Consider the following 25,557-nt stretch of genomic DNA (forward strand, 5'->3'; position numbering starts at 1 on the left):
GAAGCCATGCTGCCTTGGGTTCTGCAGTCCATTCAATTCGAGAAACCTCAAGATCCTCCGCTTTAGAAGTATTTCCATTAGTTTACTCACCACCGAGGTCAAACTGGCAGGTCTGTAATTCCCAACCTCCTCCTTACTTCCGCTCTTGTGCGGAGGGACCACATCCACCCTCTGCACCCTTATCTCCAGTCTTCAGGGACCACTCTAGACTCTAAGAAGACATTGAAAAGATCAGACAGTGGAGCAGCCAGAACATCAAGTTCCTTGAGTATCCAGATGTATCCCATCAGGTCCCATCACTTTGTCTACTTTTAGTTTAGCTAGCTCCTCATAAACACAGTCTTCTGAGAATCGGTCCCAGTCTACCGAACATCCATACCCTTTAGCATTTGTTTTCTGTGGTCCTATCCCTTGCCTTTCATCCGTGAACACAGAACAGAAATAATTGTTAAGCAGTTCAGCTTTATCCTTATCGGCTTCTACATATTTCACCCCCTCAGCTTTGAGCCTCACAATGTTATTTTGGCACCGTCGCCTGTCACTTATATATCTGAAAAATGTCTTGTCCCCAAATTCTGTATCGGCTATCTTTTCTTATGTTTGTCTCTTTGCTTTCCTGACAGCTTTTCCAGCTTCTCTTAGCTTTTCCAGATATTTTTGCCCATCTTCCTCTTTCTGAATACTCATGTAACTTGGGAAGGCTAATCTTGTTTCCCTTATCTTTTCAGTTGCCACGTTTGAGAACCAGAGCGGACTTCTTTTCCACTTACTCTTATGTAATTTTCTAACATAAAGGTTAGTCACCTTCAAAATAGCTCCTTTCAGTTTCGCCCACTGCTGTTCTACTTCCTTTAGCTGTTCCCATCCAACTCTTTCCAGAGAAATTCCCCCATCTTGGCAAAGTTAGTTCTTTTGAAATCTAGGAACTTCAATCTCGAAAAAGCCCTCTTCCCCTGTGTCTTAATATTGAACCATACCATTCGGTGATCATTATGTCTATAATATTAGCAAATGTACCTCAGACTAAATATGCTTTCAGAACAGGGATGAGAAGCACTCTCCTAGATATTCAGCACTACAGCAAACTAAGGGGCTCTTTTACTAAGGTGTGCTAGAAAGTGTCTGGTGCTGCGATCAGCATGTCTCTAAAATGGCCGAATTTCTATTTGTGACATTAATGGACACGCGCTAATTTCAAAATTAGCATGTGGCCATGATTGCGTGAGCCCTTACCACCTCATATTTAGTAGGTGGTAAGAGCTCACGCATTAATCATGCTATAATGTGGCAGCACGTACTAATGGCCACGAGCTAGCCAATTACGACAGGGAATCGGTACAAGCTGATCTCAGAAATACCATGGGATGCCTCTGAGTGCCCAGAAGTAGTGCTGATTCTGCGTCCCATACCGCAACTTAAAGAGTCCCTAAGTTTACTGCTGTGCAGATTTATTTTTATAGCAATTCCTTGCCAGTCAGTGGAAGAGTACTAGGTGCCCAAAAAAATTCATTTACCCAGGTAAATGGTCTAAGTGACTGCAGCTGCCCTAGGCAGCCACCTAGTCTGCCTAACGGTTAGCAGCCAGGGAGAGAACCAGAATATTTGCTTTAAGGTTAGAAATGCCTATATTACGTGAGCTAAGTAAGATCTGTAATTATTAGTTACACCACAGAATAGAAACTAATTTTCTGTTATTGTATTTTATTATTGCTTTGTTGAGAATCTGTACTTGTAGCTTGCCTAGAGGACATTTGAATGAGTGGAAGAAACTTCAAAACTAGCAGGAGACAGACCATCATGAAGACATGTGCCATGTTCTTTGATTCCTAAACAATATATTAAATTAGCAGAATAAAAATTGTTCCAAATAAACAAGCAAGCTCATTTGTTGCTCAAGAGGATTACTGCTACAAAACAGTGCTAGTAATCAGAGGAAGGAAATGCATTCTTTGACTTCAAATTGCTGCTACTTTAATCTGAATGGAAGTCTTTGATCAGAAGGTACTGTTGTTCACAATGTCCTGAGCTGAAATCTTGAAGTGTTATTTCTGGAATGTGCAACAGGACTGCACAACCCTTTATTGTCATGGGCTCAGCTAAAATAAAAAAACAGCACCACGGGCCTTTAAAATGGAACAAAGTTCTTTAATGAATGAGCCTTGACCCGACACGGGCCGTGTTTCGGTGACTAGCACCTGCGTCAGGGGTCACAGTGATGACGTGGAAAACTTGGGGAATAACTCGAATATTTTCATCTACAATATTCCTTACCCCACGTCTCATGTAGTAAAAGCTACAAAGCACCAAGGCACTTTCACTAGAAAGTGAAAGTGCCTTGGTGCTTTGTAGCTTTTACTACATGAGACGTGGGGTAAGGAATATTGTAGATGAAAATATTCGAGTTATTCCCCAAGTTTTCCACGTCATCACTGTGACCCCTGACGCAGGTGCTAGTCACCGAAACACGGCCCGTGTCGGGTCAAGGCTCATTCATTAAAGAACTTTGTTCCATTTTAAAGGCCCGTGGTGCTGTTTTTTTGTTTGGACTTTAGTTTGTACTTTGTTCCCTCTCTTTTGTTATACTCAGCTAAAATAAAAACATCAAAAAAACCCTCTTTAGAATCAAGTCAGTTGACCAAAAAAACATTTTTTTGTGGTCAGAGTTTTGCTGCTGAAAATATGAGCATTAGACTAGTGGTTAGAGAAAGGCTGACAACCAGGGAAATCAGGGTTCAAAATCCCATTAATGCTCCTGGTGATCTTGGGCAATTTACTTAACCCTCCATTGTCTCGGGTACAAAATTAGATTGCAGGAAATTACTTACTATATCCTGAATATAGCTTGCCTTGAGCTACTATTGAAAAACCCAGAGCTAAGCACATATAAAAAACAATTGTGAACAAATGTTGAGACACTTATTACTAGAGTAAATCACTAATCTACTGGTTAGAGCAATAGACAGAAAATCAGGGAAGCCAGAGTTCAAAACCTGCTAGCCCTTCTTGTGGCTTTGAGCGAGGCATTTTGACTGCCACTTCCTCAGGTGCAAGCTTAAATAGTAAGCTCTTGGAGGGTAGGAAAGCACATGAAGGTAACTCACAGATAAATGGAAAAAAACTATATGAACTAAATCCAGCTACATAAATAAACTACTGCTGACACCTAGTAGCACATCACAAACATTAGCAGTATGTCTTTTAGAGAAGGGATGAAAAATTAAGATCTTGGCTACTCTGCCAGCATAAACTATTCTGTTACACCGGCAAAAAGTCAGGACAAAAAAACCCAGTGAACTAGTCATCGGACTGACAGCCTTTCCTCTAAATCTTCCTAGTATGAAGAATAAGACATACACAAAAAGTGGACAGACTAACCCTCCCCCCCCCCCCCCACACTTTTACAAAGCCATGCCAGCCCATTCACTTTGAATGGGTTCTATCGGTATTACTGCACTGGCAGCTGGGGGGGGGGGGGTATAGATTAATTTTACAACCATTACCTGCTGTTATGTTTCTAGGCTTAGCATGTATGCTAAAGCCTAGAAACATAACACAATGTTTAAGCAGGTTTAACAAAACTAGATGCTTGAACCACCAAGTGAAAAAAAAAACAAATTAAAAAAGCCTGAGGGCTCACAGCTTCCCCTTGCAAAAAGAATAGCACAGTAGACAGCTCATCCGTCACACTAGGCTCACACCCCTGTAAAGCATCCAAAGCTAACTGCCAGCCTGAAGCAAAGTCATCCAGTGCTCCCAAGATGATCCATGCACAGGATGAGGCTGCCAGATGGTAAACAACCAGACTGCCACGTCTTCACCTCTTATCAGGTTCAGTCGTGTGCCCATACTTTTGCAGTCCACAACCCAGTTACTCTGCAGGCTTGTGATAAAAGGAATGAGATGCAGCCCAGTGATGACGTGGGTTTATCAGCAATGCTCAGAGTGTACCCAAATTATGTCGTCATCATTGATGTGATTTCTCAGGAGTCAAGGGTGCAGTTTCAACAGTTTTATTTGTAAAGTCTATGCTGATTGTGAAACTCCCATCCTTTCAAAAAAAAAAAAAATCAGCTTCTAAACAAAGTGTAATTTAACTTATCCATTTCTTATATTCCACCAATACAGGTTTGAAGCGGTTTACAAAAATATAAACCAGGGGCATTCATTTTGGGAAATACAGGATATAATCAATTTACATCTACACAACTAAGTTAACAGTTGCAATTAGACTAAGCAAATTACAAAAAAGATAAAGCAGAGGTATTAATTCTGGAATATACAGGATACAATAAATGCTTATTATTTGAGGGCAGACAGTTGTACTGTAACCTCTTCATCTTCCAGATTTATTCCCCTCCACTCCCCTAGGAGCTTATCTAACGTCAGCAGCAAACTCCAGTTACTTCATCCCACAACTAAATTGTCAGCATGTCTGAAAACAAATGCAGCATTGCAGAGTGATGGGACAGCTTGTTCCATGCTCTTAAACTAACAGGAATACAAACCGAGTGGGAGACTAAGCCTTCCCGTGCTTAAAAAGAATGAGAGAAAAAAATGGATTGGTGGGATGTGGGAAAACTGATTTTATTTCAAATGTAAGGCAAGAGCTTTGTAAGACTAAGGGGCTGATTTTCAAAGCACTTAGGGTTTCTTTTACTAAGACGCTAATGTAGTCCTATGGGTGTCTTTAGAGTTTAGTGCACACCTATTTTTAACACGCGCTAAAAATGCCAGCGCGCCTAAGTAAAAAACCCCCTTAGACACATGAAGTACCATAGTTTACTATGGAATTTTGTAAGTCTAAGTGCTTTGAAAATGAGCCCCTAAACCACTTAAATCCAGTATCAACATCCCTTTCCTGTGTATGTGATACTTTCCACTTCACAATTCAAAGCACCCCTGACATGGTGCAAATCCATCAGCACTGAATTTGAAAGGATTTTCCCCCCTATGAAAGAGGCAGTTCACTATGTGCTGGAAGGCAGGGTGGTTTCCAACAAGAAGGAATGCAGCTGTGAAATACCCGTCTCTTGCAGATTGAGAGGCATATGATGTCAATTTAGCGACTATCTGCATATATAGTAATGTGCTACTATTACTCCAGTTCAGCATTAAAGAGCAACAAGTGAATGGGTGAGGAAAAAGTCTTAAAGATGAACTGAGATTACAGCAAATCCACTTTCCAAAAACAGCTTTGTCCTGTCTTCAAAAAACACCTTTTTACTCGACCAACAAAAAGTTTGATTAGCCTTCTAGACCCATCAGCTCAGAACATAATGAACTAAGAAAGGTCTGGCCTGAATGTACTAAGAAAGGTCTGACATGAATGTACTTGAAGTCAAACATTTATTTTCAAGGGAACAGTCCATTCCAAGAAACCTGGACAACCACTGTGGAGGAGCAAAATGTGTGTGAAGGGTCATTAAATTATTTATCTTCTACAACACTGCCTTGAGTGAATTCCTTCAAAAAGGCAATAAATAAATCCTAAAAAACATGCAAAATAGTGTGCTTAATAGTGGATATTTCCCACTAGAAGACCAGCAAGTGTTTAAGGACTATTCCACACATCAGCATTAGTCTCTGACTGTGCACAGATGTGAGTAAAGCAGTTTTCTTTACTACACAGCATCCAGTGACCATAAAGTATGGCTCTGATTCTTTTGCCACCTTTTCCTCAGGCTTGATGGTGGCATACCTTCAAAACAGTTTCTGTTTAATACCCATATCATGTAGCTCTGGTTGAGTGAGTTATGTGCTTCCCAAAATCTCAATCTACTCTCACAAGACCAAGTGGCACTACAAACAAGCCTTCAGTCCGATATCAACAGGACTGAGAGGTGGCTGGAAAACCTAGTGTTGAATAACACTGAATCCACTGTATATTAAAATATTGCATGTGATTTCCACCCACCATCACACTCAGTGCATTCCTCCCTCCCCCCCCTGAACAGCAGCAGTGACTGCCACCTGCCTCATGGACCCCCACCCACCCTCAGCTACCCCTGGGCTACCTTACCTGGTAATCTATTGGTGTACTAGGGGTATGAGTGATCCTTGGCTGCTCCTACCTTGCTGGCTCTGCCTTCAAAGTAGCTGCCACAAACTCTAGTAGCAATCTTGCAGGATTCTGTTAGAGGTCCTGGCAGCCACTCTGAGATAGTAGCTGTCATGGGCAAGAGTGCACCCCACTCCACCAGAATTTGTAAGGTGGGAAGGGTCTGGGAAAGCGAGCTGCAGCTACTGCTGTCTGGGGGGGGGGGGGGGCATAAGCAAAGGAGATGCAGTCCGCTATCCAATTTGAAAGGGTGTGTTTGCCAATGGTCACTCCCAACCTGTTGGGGTCAAAAGAAACAAAAAACTAGGTGGAATGTCTATGGGCTTTCTTTCACCACAGATAGAAGGCTAAGGTTCACTTGCAGTCTAAAGTATGTAGTACACTTTCGCCAGGATGGGCACAAGGTCTGGGGAAAAATGTTGGAAGAACAATTGACTGGTTATGATGGAACCGACTGAAAATAATAAGAAACAGCATAACGAATGGGAAGTCAAACGCAAAGCGCTGATAAGGAAGGCAAAGAGAAACTTTGGAAAAAAAAAGTCTGCGTTGCAGGCAAAAACACATAGAAAAAACTTTTTTAGGTATATTAGAAGCAAGAAGCCGGAAAAGAGAAGGAGTGGCCTAGTGGTTAGGGTGGTGGACTCTGGTCCTGGGGAACTGAGTTCAATTCCCACTTCAGGCACAGGCAGCTCCTTGTGACTCTGGGCAAGTCACTTAACCCTCCATTGACAAAGGTACAAATAAGTACCTGTATACAATATGTAAGCCACATTGAGCCTGCCACGAGTGGGAAAGCACGGGGTACAAATGTAACAAAAAATAAATAAAATAAAAATCAGTAGGACCGCTGGATGACAGAGGGGTAAAAGGAAGACTCAGGGAAAACAAAGCCATAGTGGAAAGATTAAACTAATTCTTTGCTTCAGTCTTCACCTAGGAAGATATGGGAGAGATAGTGGTCCCAGCGATTGTATTCAAAGCTGATAAGACAGAGAGACTGAATATAAATCTATGTAACCTGGAAGGTGCAATTTGACAAACTGGATGGTAGCAAATCACCTGGACCGAACAGTTTTCACCCCAGGGTACTGATAGAACTGAAAAATTAACTTGAATAACTATTGTTAGTAATATGTAATTTTTCTTTAAAATCAAGCATGGTACCAGAAGATTGGAGGGTAGCCAATGTAAAGCCGATATTTAAAAAAGGTTCCAGAGGTTTATCCGGGAAATTACAGACTGGTAAGCCTGATGTTGATGAACGGCAAAATGGTAGAGACTATTATAAAGAACAACATTACAGAGCATATTCAAAAGTGTGGATTAATAAGACAAAGCCAACATGGATTTAGTGATGGGAAATCTTGCCTCACCAATCTATTACATTTTTTTGAAGGGGTAAACAAACATGTGGATAAAGGTGAGCTAGCTGATATTGTGTGTCTGGATTTTCAAAAGGCATTTGACAAAGACTCATGAAAGACTCCAGAGGAAATTGGAGAGTCATGGGATAGGAGGTAGTGTTCTATTGTGGATTAAAAACTAGTTAAAAGATAGAAAGAGAGTAGGGTTAAATGGGCAGTATTCTCAACGGTGAACAGTAGATAGTGGGGTTCCACAGGGGTCTGTGCTGGGACCGCTGCTTTTTAACATATTTATAAATGATCTAAAGATGGGAGTAACTAGTGAGGTAATTAAATTTGCTGACGACACAAAGTTATTCAAAGTTGTTAAATCGCAAGAGGATTGTGAAAAATTACAAGAGGACCTTACAAGATAGAGTCTGGGCATCCAAATTGCAGATGACGTTTAATGTGCGCAAGTGCAAAGTGATGCATGTAGGAAAGAAGAACCCGAACTATAGCTACATGATTCAAGGTTCCACATTAGAAGTCACTAACCAGGAAAGGGATCTAGGTGTCATTGATGATACGTTGAAACCCTCTGCTCAGTGTGCGGCAGCTAAAAAAAGGAAACAGAATGTTAGGTATTATTAGGAAAGGAATGGAAAACTAAAAAGGGGACAGTATAATGCCTTTGTATCACTCCATGATGCGACCACACCTCAAATACTGTGTGCAATTCTGGTCACCGAATCTCAAAAAAAGACATAGTGGAATTAGAAAAGGTACAGAGAAGGGCGACAAAAATGATAGAGGCAACTTCCCTAGGAAGAAAGGCTAAAGCAGCTACGGCTCTTCAGCTTGAAGAAAAGATGGCTGAGGAAGTCCATAAGCCATTATTAAAATGGGGAAAACGCACTACTTATTTCTAGGATAAACAGCATAAAATGTGTTGTATTGTTTTGGGATCTTGCCAGGTACTTGTAACCTGGATTGGCCACTGTTGGAAACAGGATGCTGGGCTTGATGGACCTTCAGCCTGTCCCAGTATGGCAACGATTATGTTCTTAACTCCGACACAACCGTACGAAGGAACCTGGGTGCATGCGAAGACTACTCTGTTGTGATTAAATATATGGTGGGTGAGCTACTGTGGAACAATGGGCTTCAAGTTATAAAAAAACTATGATTTTATGCTTAACTCCTTTTGCTAAGACCTCGTATTGCTCATCTTTTATATTTCCAAATAATTTTATTAATTTCCAAGAATACAAATAACAGGAAAACAATGATGGAAAAACATAGGAAGCAAGAAACACAAGTGGGAAAGGAACAAAAGAGAAAGGAAAGAAGAGAAAAAAGGAGGGGAAAGCATCCAGGTGTTTAACAAATAAGTCCTTTGTACTGGTTTAAGATGTGGCCTAAATAGTTTGGAGGTAGTTGTCCAAAATAGACCAAATTTTTTTCTTAGATACTAGCATCCGACTTTTTGCAGCCATGGCGAGCTCAAACTTCTGATGTTGCAGGACTGTATTCCACCAGAAATGAATATTCAGCAACTGTGCGTTTTTCCAGTTTTGCAAAATATGCCGTTGAGCAATAGTGAGGAGAATGTCCAATAGTTTTGATTGCGGGGAGGTCAAATCAAAAGTTGCATGAACCGACTTTAAAATTACAATTGAATAAGTCAGGTCATCAGTTATGGGCAAACATTTTTGTATAATATTCCAAACAGCCTTCCAGAATTGAAAGATCGGAGGACACTCATATAACATATGAGAGAAAGTACCCACTTGCAGCGAACAGTGTCAACATTTTTCTGATGCGCTCAGGCCAGCAGTAGCAAGTTTTCGAGGAGTCCAATTGGTTTTATGATATAAAAAAAACATAGACTGTAAAACCGCTGCAGAGGAAAGAGGTTTCATAACTTTAGACCAGAAACAGAACCACATATTTTCATCTACCACAGACTCTGTATCAAGCTGCCAATTATGTTGAAGGGCAGTATTGAAGTTGTGTGTTGCGTTAATAAAAATGTTATAAATAGATGAAGCTGTGTGCCCAGCTAACACTAGTGTCTGGGCGTTGGCAAATAAAGAAGGCAGCCGAGATGACAATGATGCCAGCTCAACAGATGCCTTCACACTATGAGTAAGTTGCATCCATTGAAAGAACATAGTAGGAAGTAGAGAAAATGTGGATACCACCTCAGAAGAGGACCAAAAACTATTATCAGCATTAACAATATCAGCCAGATAGAAGACTCCCTTATCTATCCACTCTTTCCAAAAGAATGGAGCCTTATTTATTAAGATATGCGGATTGTACCAAAGTGACCGATGTGATGACTTACTGAAAGGTATTGCTTGAAATTTGTCGAGGTCCAATAGACATTTGACCGTGGAGACTATAATCTGATCAACTCTGTGTGATGGAAATGAAGAAGCAGTAAGAAGAAGCGGTAAAGTGAGAGGAGCTACCATGGCCTCCTCCAATTGCAGCCACATGGGCTTGTAAACAGAAGTGCGGAAGAACCATCTGCACCCCTGCTTTGAAATGTAAGATTTATGATAAGTGAGGAAGTCAGGAAATAAAACTCCGCCTTTTTCCCTGGTGCATTTAAGTTTCCTCAAAGCAATTTTTGGAGGCTTATTTGACCATAGAAAGGAAGATAATAATTTGTCAACTTGTGAGTAGAACGGAAGGGGGAAGAGGATCGGAAGCATACTGAGGATATAATTAATTTTTGGAGATATCATTTTAATAGTTTCAAGCCGGCCCCACCAGGACAAGTGTACAGGATGCCATGAATGCAGCAAAGCTTTAAGGGTTTTCAGGATTAAGTCGGAGTTATGATGAATAGAATCTATGGAGTTGGCGTGCAATTCTATTCCTAAGTATTTAATTTTTGGGGTGGCCCACACCAAGTTAAAAGACTGAGCTATATTCGGAAGCACTAATGTGTTGAGAGGAAATAATTCCGTCTTCAGCTGATTGATTTTGTAGCCTGAAAATTTGGAGAAGTGAGCAATTAGGTCCAGGAGTGTTGGGATAGACTGGTTCGGATCAGAAATATAAAGTAAGACATCATCTGCATAGGCAGAGTACTTAAATTCTAGATCTTTATAGACAATTCCATGTACACATGCATGAGATCTAATTGCAATTAGAAGCGGCTCTAATGCTATATTGAAGAGGTATGGGGATAATGGACAGCCTTGCCTGGTGCCACGGAGCAAAATAATGTTCTCTGACAAAAGGTTATTAGTGATTACCTTGGCTATTGGTTTTGCATAAAGAGACTAAACTTTAAGCACAAATTCAGAAGGGCAGCCGAACTAGGTTAGCACTTCAAAGAGAGAGTTCCATTCAACCCTCATCTTTTAATATCTGTGGTTTAGATTTTCTATAGGGTTTACTCTCAAGGTGCCAGGAGTACTTTTGGATTCTCATTTAACTATGAAATCTCATAAAGTATTTCTCAATCTGAGACAGTACCAGCGCATTAAGTGCTTACTGAGTAAAAAAACTCACTTTCAAATAGTGGTTCAGGTGCAGGTGTTGTCTCAGTTTGACTATTGTAATGCACTCAATACTGAATACTCACAGTCATCCTTAAAACGTTTGCAAAACTTACAAAATGCGACTGCAAAATTGATCTCTGGAAGACATAAGCGTCATCATAATTTAAGCTCTGTATGTTTGTTCATAGATTATTGTGATGGGGTGTACATCTTGTCACTGGGAAATAGATCCCCCAGACAAGAGAAAGTGTCTCCAGCCAAACATAGGAAAACCACCTGGGTGTAGTCCATTCACATTCTACTCAGGGTAGACCCCATAAGTACATAAGTACATAAGTAGTGCCATACTGGGAAAGACCAAAGGTCCATCTAGCCCAGCATCCTGTCACCGACAGTGGCCAATCCAGGTCAAGGGCACCTGGCACGCTCCCCAAACATAAAAACATTCCAGACAAGTTATACCTAAAAATGAGGAATTTTTCCAGTCCATTTAATAGCGGTCTATGGACTTGTCCTTTAGGAATCTATCTAACCCCTTTTTAAACTCCGTCAAGCTAACCGCCCGTACCACGTTCTCCGGCAATGAATTCCAGAGTCTAATTACACGTTGGGTGAAGAAAAATTTTCTCCGATTCGTTTTAAATTTACCACACTGTAGCTTCAACTCATGCCCTCTAGTCCTAGTATTTTTGGATAGCGTGAACAGTCGCTTCACATCCACCCGATCCATTCCACTCATTATTTTATACACTTCTATCATATCTCCCCTCAGCCGTCTCTTCTCCAAGCTGAAAAGCCCTAGCCTTCTCAGCCTCTCTTCATAGGAAAGTCGTCCCATCCCCACTATCATTTTCGTCGCCCTTCGCTGTACCTTTTCCAATTCTACTATATCTTTTTTGAGATACGGAGACCAGTACTGAACACAATACTCCAGGTGCGGTCGCAGGGGCCCCAGGGACCCTGCTGAGGCAGTTGTAGTCCAGGGTAGAGACTACATGGGAAGTGCAGGGACAGACTAACCCAGGAAGGCAGGAAGTGGATAGTAGCGCAAGAAGAATCTGTGGAAGAAATAACATCTGCATGTGTATTTGCAAACTTAGACGAACCAAGAGTTTGGACAGACTTAAAATCCCCAGGAGAGGGGGAGTTGGACCCATTGGTTTTCAGGGCCAAACTGAAGCCCTAGACTTATCTGGGGTGACCTGGACCCATTTCACTCGGAGGGAGAAAGGGACTTGTTAAGAAGACCTAGCAGCCCAGGAACACCAGGAAAATTGAGTCAAAGAGGTCTGGATTTCATCTTACACTTTGGTAAGCAGTGGATTTAGTTTGCAGTTCGGCAAACAGTGCTCTAGATTTCAGCTTACACTTCGGTGAGTGGTGATGGTGGATGCGGTTTACAGTTCGGCAAACAGTGCTCTAGATTTTGGCTTACACTTTGGTAAGTGGTGGATTTTGCAAACAGTGCCCTGGATTTCAGCTTACACTTTGGTAAACGGTGGATTTGGTTTGCAATTCAGCAACCAGTGATCTGGATTTCGGCTTACACTTTGGTAAGCAGTGGACGGTGAATCTGGCTTGTATTTCGGCAAGCAGTGTTCGGATTTTGGCTTATGCTTCGGTAAGCAGTGGATGATTTCAGCTTGCCTTGTGGCTTCGGTTTGCTCTTCGGCAAACGGTGTTTGGCGGGAAACCCTCAGCCTACACTGTTGGGTAGGCGGTGTGCGCCACAATTATTTTTTGGTTTTGTTCCAGATTATGTTGTGGATTTTTTTTGCAGTAAAAACAACAATTCTTCTCAAAGATCGTTGTCAGTTAATTTCCTTTCTGTGAAACATGTGAAGTATGCATCTTATCATAGTTCTGGCTTTGTCTACTACTCATAGTAACATATAGTAGATGACGGCAGAAAAAGACCTGCATGGTCCATCCAGTCTGCCCAAAAAGATAAACTCATATGTGCTACTTTTTGTGTATACCTTACCTTGATTTGTATCTGTCATTTTCAGGGCACAGACCGTATAAGTCTGCCCAGCACTATCCCTGCCTCCCAACCACCGGCTCTGGCACAGACCGTATAAGTCTGTCCAGCAATATCCTCGCCTCCCAATCACCAGCCCCGCCTCCCACCACCAGCTCTGCCACCTGATCTCAGCTAAGCTTCTGAGGATCCATTCCCTCGGAACAGGATTCCTTTATGCTTATCCCATGAATGTTTGAATTCCGTTACCGTTTTCCTCTCCACCACCTCCCATGGGAGAGCATTCCAACCATCCACCACTCTCTCCATGAAAAAATACTTTCTGACATTTTTCTTGAGTCTGCCCCCCTTCAATCTCATATCGTGCCCTCTAGTTCTACCGCCTTCCCATCTCCGGAAAAGGTTCGTTTGCGGATTAATACCGTTCAGATATTTGAACGTCTGTATCATATCACCCCTGTTTCTCCTTTCCTCCAGGATATACATGTTCAGGTCAGCAAGTCTCTCCTCATATGTCTTGTAATGCAAATCCCATACCATTCTCGTAGCTTTTCTTTGCACCACTTCAATTCTTTTTACATCCTTAGCAAGATACGGCCTCCAGAACTGAACACAATACTCCAGGTGGGGCCTCACCAACGACTTATACAGGGGCATTAAAACTTCTTTTCTTCTGCTGGTCACTCCCCTCTCTATACAGCCTAGCAACCTTCTACTTATGGCCACTGCCTTGTCACACTGTTTCGTCGCCTTCAGATCCTCAATACAATATTGGAATTCCCTTCCTTTGGAGTTGAGACTAATAGAATCGTATTTACGTTTTTGTAAATGTATACCCTGGAGGAAAGGAGGAACAGGGGTGATATGATAGAGACGTTCAAATATTTGAAAGGTATTAATCCGCAAACGAACCTTTTCCGGAGATGGGAAGGCAGTAGAACGAGAGGGCATAAAATGAGATTGAAGGGGGGCAGACTCAAGAAGAATGTTAGTAAGTATTTTTTCACGGAGAGGGTGGTGGATGCTTGGAATGCCCTCCCGCGGGAGGTGGTGGAGATGAAAACGGTAACGGAATTCAAACATGTGTGGGATAAACATAAAGGAATCCTGTGCAGAAGAAAGGGATCCTCAGGAGCTTAGCCTAGAATGGGTGGCAGAGCTGGTGGTTGGGAGGCAGGGCTAGTGTGGGCAGACATATACGGTCTGTGCTGGGGCTGGTGGCTGGGAGGCGGGGATAGTGCTGGGCAGACTTATACGGTCTGTGCCAGAGCCGGTGGTGGGTGGCAGGGATAGTGCTGGGCAGACTTATACGGTCTGTGCCAGAGCTGGTGGTTGGGAGGCGGGGATAGTGCTGGGCAGACTTATACGGTCTGTGCCAGAGCCGGTGGAGGGTGGCAGGGATAGTGCTGGGCAGACTTATACGGTCTGTGCCAGAGCTGGTGGTTGGGAGGCGGGGTTGGCGGTTGGGAGGCGGGGATAGGGCTGGCCAGACTTATACGGTCTGTGCACTGAAGAGGACAGTACAAATAAAAAAAGTAGCACATATGAATTTATCTTCTTGGGCAGACTGGATGGACCGTGCAGGTCTTTTTCTGCCGTCATCTACTATGTTCCTATGTTTGTAAATTGTTAAAAGCTCATTTTCTTTCCATTTACTTAATATAATTTTGGTGATTAATATTCTGAGATATAAATTATGTTCTTTATATATTTACTAGTGATAGCCTAGTTTTATTTTGTAATCTGCATTGATCCTTGCTGGTATGTAGTGGAATATAAATGTTGTATTGTATTGTACTAGGGCTTGGAGCTCAATGATTCTGCGAGCTGAAGTGACTGCCACCAGAAATACAACTTCAGATGGCAGGTATCCAGAGACTCAAAAGAAGTTCTCATCAGCTGGGTGAGGACTATATTGAGATCCCATGACAAAACTGGAGACTTGGTAGGGGGCTTTGTCAACAACAAACCTATCAAGAAGCAAACAACTAAAGGTTGTATGGATATGGACTCACCTCCTACAATCAAAGAACCAATTGCACTAAGATGAACCCTTACAAAGTTGGTTTTCAAACCAGACTCAAGGTGCAGGAGGTACTCAAGTAGTTTTTGTGTAGGGCAAGAGAAGGGATCCGAGGCCTTGCCCTCACACCAGACAGTAAACCTTCTCTCTTAGTGGAGTCTTTCCTGGAAGCCCGCAAGATATAGGAGACACCCTCAGGCAATCCAATCCAAAGGGTTTGAGCTCTACACTCTCAATATCCAAGCTAGAAACTGGAGGTTGGGATGCTGAAGGGACCCCTCATTCTGCATGATGAGGGTCAGAAAACAGTTCAATCTCCACGGATCTTCTGAAGACAGCTCCAGAAGAAGAGGGAACCATATCTGTTGTGGCCAATTAGGAGCGGTCAGTATCATGGTGCCTCGGTCTTGCCCAAATTTCAGCAAGATCTTCTCTATCAGAGGTATAGGAGGGTATGCATACAGAAGTCCTCTTCCCCAATGTATGAGAAAGGCATTTGACACTAGTCTGCCGTGTGATCCGAGCCTACAGCAGAACTGAGGGATCTTGTTGTTGAGATGAGTGGCAAAAAGATCCATCAAGGGGGTGCTGTTTACCTTCCCGGCAAGAGCAACTGCCTGGCAGACAGACTCAGCAGGATATTTCAACATTTGTTGAGCTGAAACCTGCTGGCTGTGCGGACCTGCAAGGCAAGTGCTACCAAGTTATCCACTCTCACTAGAGGAAGGAAGGTACAAGACTGTGCTGTGTCTAACAAAGCTCTTATGTACTCCAGTTGTCGTACTGGATGGAGATGGGACTTGGGATAATTCATGACAAACCTCAGAAGCTCTAGCAACTGAACAATCAAACACATTGACTCAATTGCCCTCTTTTATCATCCAGGTAAGGAAACACATACAGTCCCAATCTGTGTAGATACACTGCAAGTACAGTCAGGCACATGGTGAAAACTCTGCGGGCAGACGTTAGGCCAAATGGCAGAAGCCAATACTGGAAGTGGCGTTTCCAAACTTGAAATCTGAGATATCTCCTGTGACTAGGAAGTATCGAAATATGGGTATAGGCATCCTTTAATTCCAGGGAGCATAGCCAATCGTTTTGCTGAATGAGAGGAATTAGGGTGCCCAGGAAAATCATCCTGAACTTTTCTTTCACCAGAGATTTGCTCAGAGCACCACCCCCCCTTTTTCTTGTTCTCAAGAAAGTACCTGAAATAGAATCACTTCCCTTGGCCTGCAGGAAGGTGGAGATTTCCTGTAAAATAACTTACTTGTGCTGAGAGCTGGTGTAAGATACTCTTGGTGAGCAATTTGGAGGTCGTTGATGCCAATTTAGAGCATACCCACAACGGACTGTTTGAAGCACCCACCGATCAGAGATTATAAGGGGTCTTCTGTGGTGATAAAAAAAAAAAAAAGTGAGCCTCCCTCTGACCAGTAGGTCGTCTGGAATGGATACACTTTGCACGGCTATGCTCTGCTGGAACCAGTCAAAAGCCCATGCCCTGCTTTGATTGAGGAGCCAGCTGGAATTTCTGGGGACAGGGCTGGCAAGGCCTGGGAGCCCTGGGTTGCTTGAGTAGACCAAGCAGAAGGCTGGTACCTATTCAATGCGAAGAAATGCAAAGTGATGCATTTAGGGAGTAGAAACCCATGAGAGACGTATGTGTTAGGCGGGGAGAGTCTGATAGGTACTGAGGGAGAGAGGGATCTTGGGGTGATAGTATCCGAGGATCTGAAGGCGACGAAACAGTGTGACAAGGCGGTGGCCATAGCGAGAAGGTTGCTAGGCTGTATAGAGAGAGGTGTGATCAGCAGAAGAAAGGAAGTGTTGATGCCCCTGTACAAGTCGTTGGTGAGGCCCCACCTGGAGTATTGTGTTCAGTTTTGGAGGCCGTACCTTGCGAAGGATGTTAAAAAAATGGAAGCGGTGCAAAGAAAAGCTACGAGAATGGTATGGGATTTGCGTCTCAAGACGTATGACCAAAGACTTGCTGACCTGAACATGTATACCCTGGAGGAAAGGAGGAACAGGGGTGATATGATACAGACGTTCAAATACTTGAAAGGTATTAATCCGCAAAAAAATCTTTTCCGGAGATGGGAAGGCGGTAGAACGAGAGGACATGAAATGAGATTGAAGGGGGGCAGACTCAAAAAAGATGTCAGGAAGTATTTTTTCACGGAGAGGGTGGTGGATGCTTGGAATGCCCTCCCGCGGGAGGTGGTGGAGATGAAAACGGTAACAGAATTCAAACATGCGTGGGATAGGCATAAAGGAATCCTGTGCAGCAGGAATGGATCCTTAGAAGCTTAGCTGAAATTGGGTGGCGGAGCAGGTGGGGGGAAGAGGGGTTGGTGGTTGGGAGGCTAGGATAGGGGAGGGCAGACTTATACGGTCTGTACCAGAGCCGGTGATGGGAGACGGGACTGGTGGTTGGGAGGCGGGAAATACTGCTGGGCAGACTTATACGTTCTGTGCCCTGAAAAAGACAGGTACAAATTCAAGATATGAGTTTATCTTGGGCAGACTAGATGGACCATGCAGGTCTTTTTCTGCCGTCATCTACTACTATGCCTTTAAGAGTAGTAGGACCTGCATCTCTGCCAAGTTGAAAACCTTGTTGTTGAAGAAGATGCAGATTGAGGTTGCCAAGAGTGTGGATAGTATTGGTGTGCTTTTTTAATGAGGTCAGCAACCCACTTTCTCTCCAAATAAGTTGTCTCCTCAGCAGGGCACTTGCACCAACCTCTCCTGAGAGACATGGTGAAAAAGGAGAATGTGGACGCAATTATCAGAAATGTCATAAGCACCCCTGGCCAAATAATGCAGACTTTCCATCTGCTTATTGGTCAACTGGCAAAGCTTGTTGGCCTGTTCCACAGGGAGAGAATCGGCCAGATTAAGTGTACTAATATCTACAGACTCCAAGTAAAGGCTGCAGGTAATGAGCATCGAGGCCTGAAAAGTTTTCCTCCCAAATGAGACTAAAGTTCTGGTCTCTCACCCCAGGGGTGTCAAGGCATAAGACAGAGAGCTCTTAGCTCAGAGGTAGGCAACTCCGGTCCTCGAGAGCCGCAGGCAGGTCAGGTTTTCAGGATATCCACAATGAATATGCAGGAGATAGATTTGCAAGCACTGCCTCCTTGGTATGCAAATCTATCTCCTGCATATTCATTGTGGATATCCTGAAAACCTGACCTGCCTACAGCTCTCGAGGACTGGAACTGCCTACCTCTGTCTTAGCTCATTTGAGAGTGGATTAGACTACCAAAGCGTGGTAAGGCAACTTGGCCCTCTCAAATCCTGGAGCCTTCTGGATATGATACTGTGTATCCACCTTCTTTGGTGCTACCTGCACCAAGAAGGGAGATTTATTTATTTTATTTATTGGGATTTATTTACCGCCTTTTTGAAGGAATTCACTCAAGGCGGTGTACAGTAAGAACAGATCAAACATGAACAATAGGCAATTACAGCAGTAAAAATATTCAAGTAACAATACAAAGTATGGCATGGTATACTACTTGCAATGACTACACAATATGTAATAGAACATTATAATTGGTAGTGAGATGGCAATGAATGTTCAAACAAATAAAACCAAATATAATTCTTAATCAAAATCAAAAGAAATAATAAGCAGTCATCACAGTCAAAAATTGACTTAATATGTCTATGATCCGGCAAAGACATTCCCAGTTCCTCATCAGTCATCTTTAAGGATAAGGTGCAATGGCACAGTGACCCCAACCTTAGGCGGAGATTTATAACCCAAGACAGATAACATCTCTTTTCTGGGCTCCTCCTCTGTCTTCAACTTAAATGGGATGGCTGCAGCCATCTCCCTGACAAAACCAGTAAAAGAGAGTGCCTCTGGAGGAGATTTTTGTCTCTCTCAAGGAGGTGAGGGATCAGATGGGATAGCACATGACTCCTAAGTAATGTGGATCCTTGTCTGATACTCATGAGCGGTTTCAAGATACTCTTGAGAATCAGGAGACCGATTCTCAATCAGCTCTTCCTCTTGAGAATCAGGAGACCGAGTCAGCACCGGCCACAAACAATCTAGTGGAATGACATCCATGCTCTGAGGAGCGTTGAGATACAGCCCTTCTCTCAGACTCTGGGAAAGCTTCCTTCCCTAATGTCAGAGGGGGTACTGCCCACTCCGACCTTGGCTCTGACACCCTGCAAGGTGCCAGTGTCGATGTTCTGAGCAACGTCATCAGTGGGGCCTCAAAGAGGGCCTGGGGCTGTTTTGCTGAGGGCGCAAGCACCCTCGATGTCAAAGTGGAAGCTCCCTGCAGTAACTATACCAGTTCCTCTCAGAGTATGCTCTAGAACCGCTAATCCAGGGCGGACATCAGCAAAGGCATTGGATTCAGGGCGGAGGCAGCCTGCCAAGTCATTGTGACAAATCAGTGATGGGGACCCGGCTACTCAATGACTTACGCACCGGCACCTCTTCCAAGGAGGGGGGTGTTTCTCTCAATGCCAGCACTTCTCGGGTATCGGTGTCCAATGCCCCGGTGCTCCCGGCACTGTGCATCAAGGAAACCAATGCTTATGCTTCCTGGGCTTCCCCCAGTACCGACGAGGACGCCACCGAATCTGAGCATCTTCCCAGTGTTGGGTCCCATGTTGACCCTTCCTGGGGCCTGATAACAGCGCCCGGTATCGAGGCAGGTGGAGACCCACTCGATGCCAGTTCACTTCCAGTGGTTACTAGTATTGGAGCAGCCATGGAGGTCGATGCCACCACTGCCAAAGACGATGGTCTGGCATTCAAAGAGCCAAAATGTTTCTCCTGTTGAGCCAATCAAACTCTCTATGTCCTGGCTTGCCTATGAAGACAATGATCACAAACAGAGGGGTCATGATCTGGCCCAAGGCACCCAATGCGCCAGTTGTGGGGGTCTGTCACAAAACACTAGCCACCTGCCTGGGGCTACCCCACAGCCACTTAGAGGGTCTATCCCCAGCACAGCTCAGGTCCAACTGCACCTGCCGCTTGTACTCTACACTAGCAACCTCCTCCCACCAACTGGGTCCCAACCACCTCTGGGTGAGTCTGGGTGAGTGGGAGACTCACTTTCAAGGTGTTCCCCAGTGATTTCTAGGTGGTCCCACTTAAGTTCCTAGAAAGCACTCACAGACCAAACACACAAACCACCAAGATTCTTAGTAAGTCCAGACAAGCAGAGGTAATAAACTAAAAATGTTTATTGTCATGAAAAATTAGAACAATTAACTGAAAAGGTGCCATCAGCAGGGGGGGGGGGGGGGGGGGTGATCTTGAATACAACTGTTAAACTTGAATAGAAACTACGGTAGTGAGGGTGGAGGGTGGCAGGAGGTTTTTCACAAAACAAAAAGAGATCATATGTTACCCAGATTTTTGCTGCAAGATGTTTTTGCTTATTATTCTGTTATGCTTGATCACTGTCATGTAACCACTTGATGTCTTTGTTAGATGTTGAGTTTGTTTGATCCTGAATAAAAACCATTAAACCATAAAGGTGCAAACAGTAACTGAATATGGATAAATTATACAATTATCTAAACTTTTGTTTATTATCTAAATTGTACCTTGTAGTTCAGGACATATAGCTGCTCACAAGTTATCAAACATAACTGTTCACAGGGCCTCAGCAAAGAGATCTTTCTCTCTCTCTTTTCCCTGGCTAAGACTGGAGAAAAGGCCAGTACATTCTATCTGAATTTGAACTCCTGGGCCAATCAGAGCCCAGAACAACAAATGTTAAAAGTAGCTGGCCACATCGCTGCAGGTTACTTCTCTGTGTGCTAACTAAAGAAGGCACAATCATTCTCTTTAACAGCTTTAAACAAACATGCACCATGTGCTGGCCAAACTAGAGAAATACACTTCAAGAAATAATACAGTTTACAGGCTTAAAACCCACTGTTTTGTCATAGGATCCGTGAGTGAAATAAGGCAGCAACATTTAGCACACTGCTTGAAGCCACTGGAAGCCTTCTAAGACATCAAAAAATAATTTTGGCTAAATTAAACTCCTCAATCTTTAAAAATTAAGAAAGGTGAGCATTCAAATTGAGGTCGGGGCTATGGCCTAAGAATGCTGCCACTAGCGAACAAGGAAACCAAAAAGAGGTAAAAAAATGAAGAAAAATATGAGGAAGGGAAAACTAGAGACAAATAAAAAAAGATGATTACCCAAAAAGGAAGGCATTTGCAATAGCGAAAAAATGTTTTGAAAATTGCAGCGCATCCTCTCAGCTCCACAGGAAAAAAATAAAAAAACAGACACCTGCACTTGAGCATCAGCCGGGAAAGCACCAGTGCATGCGTGGTGGGACGCTACTAGAACTTTATTTAGTGCTAGTGATTCAGCATCTGTCGGATGACATCACTCACATGTGAAAACAATGCAGCCTACTTGACCTCGGAGAATTGGAACTCTACTGTATAGGTGAGATTAAAAACTGGAGACCCAGTTGAAAGAGGATGGGGGGGTAAAGATAATCCAGAAAGTCAGATAATCAGAACTGTACTGTATAGGGCAAGGGTTCCCAAACTTTTTTGGTTTGTGGCAGCCCCCTCAAGCCACATGGGTCTCCGCGGCACCCCTCCCCCAAGCCACATGGGTCTCCGCGGCACCCCCCAAGCCACATGGGTCTCCCTCTCCCTGCAGCCACCTCCTTTCAGACCAGCACACCTCTGCCTTCCTGCTTCTTCCCCCGCCGCAGTGCTTGCAGCTTACATTTTCTGGCCGTCTGTGATTCACACAGACACTTAGAGGCCTTCACAGTCTGCCACATCCGATCCTCTCTGATGCCACTTCCTGTTGCGAGGGCTGGAGGCAGCAGAGAGAAGTCCCCACAGTGCCTGTGTGAATCATGGACAGCCTGAAAATGTAAACTGCAAGCACTGCGGTGGGGGAAGAATGCCAGGCCTGTGGGAGGGGAAGTAGGGAGCGATGTGGCGCGGCACCCCAGATAATTTGCTGCGGTGCACCAGGATGCCGCAGCACACAGTTTGGGAACCGCTGGTATAGGTTAAGATTAAAAACTGGAGAGGCAGTTTAAAGAGGATGGGGGGAGTGTTTGCCACTTTGGTGACAGCCTTGGCTCTCTCGCTGATTTTTTTTATGACTATTTTGACAAACTGGTCCCTGCTTGAAAAATAGCTAAGACCTATGGAGTAAAAAAAACAAAAACAACCCACACACATTAGCCACTAGATCTTCCATGGAATTCTCAAAGACTCTGTAGGTACCTGTCACACAGCTGATTTTACTGACTGACCAGCTAACTTAACAGAAACTCAAACGTTTCTAGGGAAAAATACAATTCAAAATATGTGCACATATTTATGCCTATAAACATACACAAACAATCCCTTGGTGAACGTGTCTGCATCAGGATTATGTATCTCCTTCAGCACAGAAAACACCCCCAGTCAATCTTCACGGTCTTGTAAACAAGAAGAAATATTAACAGTACAGGTCAGGACTATCCATTAGATGAATTTGGCAAGACTAAAGTACCTAGTGCAGCATGGGGAGGGGGGGGGGGGGCAAACTTAGTTTAAAAAAAAAAAAAAAAAAAAAAGGCAAAGCAATAAGATCCTGACCGTCTCCAAAACTCAAAGAACCAGCAATGCCTACAATGTAGAATTTTTAAAATAGCCTATTTACCTCGCCAAATTCTTTTTTTGGAAACTTTGTCTTCATGTGGAGATATATATATGTGTGTATATATATATATATATATAGAGAGAGAGAGAGATACACACAACAACGTTTAATATTTAAAAATCATAAAGCGTTTAAGAGGGGGGCAGATTTGGAGCCTGACAACTTGGGAAGGGGAGGCAATAAGACTAAAAGTTGGCCTAATGCGCCGAATACTCTTGCACGAAGAAGATTTAACATAAACATTTGTAACAGTAAAGAGACGCTAAGCCCCCACCAACTCAAGACGCTGCCACAGAGGAGCTGGCGATATTATAACAGTGCCGCCCGCCCCCTCTGTCCCTCCCTTGCAGCGCTTGGTGATAACTGAGCCAGTGGCCGTGTCTCTTCTCACCTTGCACCAGTTTCTTCATGTCGTTGTAGCGGCCCCACAGAAAGCTCTTGCCGTCCACCTTGGGGGCAGCGGAGGTGGAGCAGAAGCTGCGGCCGGACACGCTGTCCTCGGTTATGTGAGGAGGCGGCGGCCGCTGCGCCCCTCCGCTCTCGCTGCAGAGGGTGGCGGCTGCGGCGGGAGCCCGGGCTCCTTCTCTCAGGCCGGGACTGAGGCTCCTCAGCAGGAGGAGGCGGCGGCAGTGGCCGCTGGTGACACACACGAGAGGCGCCATTGGTCACCCGCTCCCGGCCTCGAGCTTCCCACTGTAACAGCTGCACCACTCCAGCACCAGTCCAGGACCAAGTTAACTAGCAGCACCAGGCGCGCGCGCCGGCGCCCCCACCACAAACAACAAAAGCCAGACCGCCCCGCCCCGGCTCCACCCACAGGGAGGAGCCGGGCAACCTCAAGCCTCGCCCTAGGCTATCCCCTTCCGAAGTTGATGGCGGTTGTGGTGGGAGATGCCACCCAGTTCCAGGCTGGAGATTTGGGGGACTGTCCTAGATTTCTGAGCTGTCAAACCAACAAAAAGAAGGTCTAAGTCTCCCGCAAAAAAATAAAAAAACACATGAAACAACAAAGAGAGCAGAAGGAAACCAAAATAGCCCAGAAAAAAAACATAGAGAGTAAGAGCATCAAAAACGTTTATTAGTTCCCTACACGGTCCGTGTTTCGGCCAACCGGCCTTCTTCAGGGGTCTTCAAATTGACATATACAGATGTGCCTCCAGAACTGTCTTGGAGTGAAAGGCATAAACGCTGGTGCTGTCCGAAATCGAAAGTAGGGTAAATGCTAGATTTCTGAGCACCCCATCCTTGTGCGTTATAGGACTTGCAACACCGATTTCAATGGGTAACATCAGGCACTACAAAACCCAAACCACTTTGGGATGTAAGCTCAAAACCAGAACTACTCAAATGCTCCAGCCTGGAAGGGTAACTTGGCATCTCTATGTGGTGTTGATGCTATATCACACAAACTGTCCACAGATCATAACCTATTTATAACAGACATTAAATGGACAGAAACACCTTGGACTGACCACTACAAACCGAATTTATCTCTAGACTGGCGGAAGAAGGGATTAAACTACACACCAGCACACACAACTTACACCACAAGAGGGCAAATAGATCAACAAGCATTCTGGCAACTGTTATATGACAACAAATGGAATACCCGAACGGACTCTATACACTGTCTCAACCATTGGGAGGATAGATGCCGAAGCGTACTAAACAAAATCGCACCCTTAAATACAAGAATATCAAGGAGACAAAACTCGATACCATGGTTCAATGACAAATTTAAAAAAATCAAAACACAAACCAGGAAACTTGAACGAGCATGGAAAACAACAAAAAAGATGAACATACACTCAATGCGTGGAAACAAATACACAGAAATACAAATACACAATAAGACAAACCAAAAGGTCCTATTACAAAACTAAAATAGGACCGGATTACAAAGATCTGAAAAAACTATATCAACTTGTAAATAAATTTTAAGACACCACCCCCATCACCACAACTGATACAGACATCCCACCCGCAGACAAACTTGCTAACTACTTTAATTAACAAATAATAAAATTACGCAGCAAACTTCCTCAGCACAACACCAACATTGAAAATGTCTTCAATGACCTGGACCTAACCCCTGATGGATGCCCAGCTGACTGTATCTGGTCAACATTTACTCTCCACACCACTGAAACAGTTAAAAAAGTGACATAGGATTGCCAACACCCACTGTAAACTGGATACATGTCCCAGTCACCTACTTAAATCCGCCCCTGACCGCTTCATAGAAGACCTAACATCCCACCTAAACTTCATGCTACAACAAGGTCTCTTCCCTGAGGAATATGTCAACATCCTACTCACCCCAATACCAAAAGACACCAAGAAAAGTACAAACGATCTAACCAATTACCGCCCAGTCGCGTCTATCCCGCTAGTAGTCAAACTGATGGAGAGCTTGGTGACCAAACAGCTTATAGAATACATGGACAAATTCTCAATATTACCCAATTCACAGTCAGGATTCCGCCCCCACCACAGTACTGAAACTGTCCTAGTCACTCTCCTGGCCAAATTCAAGCAAGAAATAGCCACAGGCAAAAGTATACTCCTCCAATTCGACATGTCGAGCGCATTCGAGATGGTAAACCACAACATACTACTAAGACTCCTCGGCCACTTTGGGTTTGTTGTAAATGTACTTAACTGGATAAAGGGCTTCCTAACCACCAGAACTTACCAAGTAAAATCAAACTCAAACATATCTCCACCTTGGAAAGTCACCTGCGGAGTACCTCAAGGATCACCACTATCACCAATATTCTTCAACGTGATGATGATCCCACTGGCAAAGTCCTTATCCAACCGAGGCCTCAACCCGTTCATCTATGCAGACGACATCACAATATACATTCCCTTCACGCATGACTTGTCAGAAATAACTAATTAAATCAATGACGGCCTGAGCATTATGGACTCCTGGGC

The 25,557-nt window shown here is 43.8% G+C and overlaps 1 protein-coding gene across 1 annotated transcript in view; it reads right to left on the reverse strand.

Moving 5' to 3' along the window:
• NT5DC2 (5'-nucleotidase domain containing 2) overlaps nucleotides 1-23,370 on the reverse strand; it is a 139,047-nt gene extending 115,677 nt beyond the window's left edge. Inside the window, exon 1 of the mRNA XM_030194102.1 lies at nucleotides 23,009-23,370. Coding sequence (XP_030049962.1) covers nucleotides 23,009-23,279 — 271 coding nt within the window. The 5' untranslated portion in view covers nucleotides 23,280-23,370. The remainder of the gene's footprint in view (nucleotides 1-23,008) is intronic.
• Nucleotides 23,371-25,557: the final 2,187 nt, after the last annotated feature.

Source organism: Microcaecilia unicolor, chromosome 2 (assembly GCF_901765095.1).
Source record: "Microcaecilia unicolor chromosome 2, aMicUni1.1, whole genome shotgun sequence".
Lineage (NCBI taxonomy): Eukaryota > Metazoa > Chordata > Amphibia > Gymnophiona > Siphonopidae > Microcaecilia > Microcaecilia unicolor.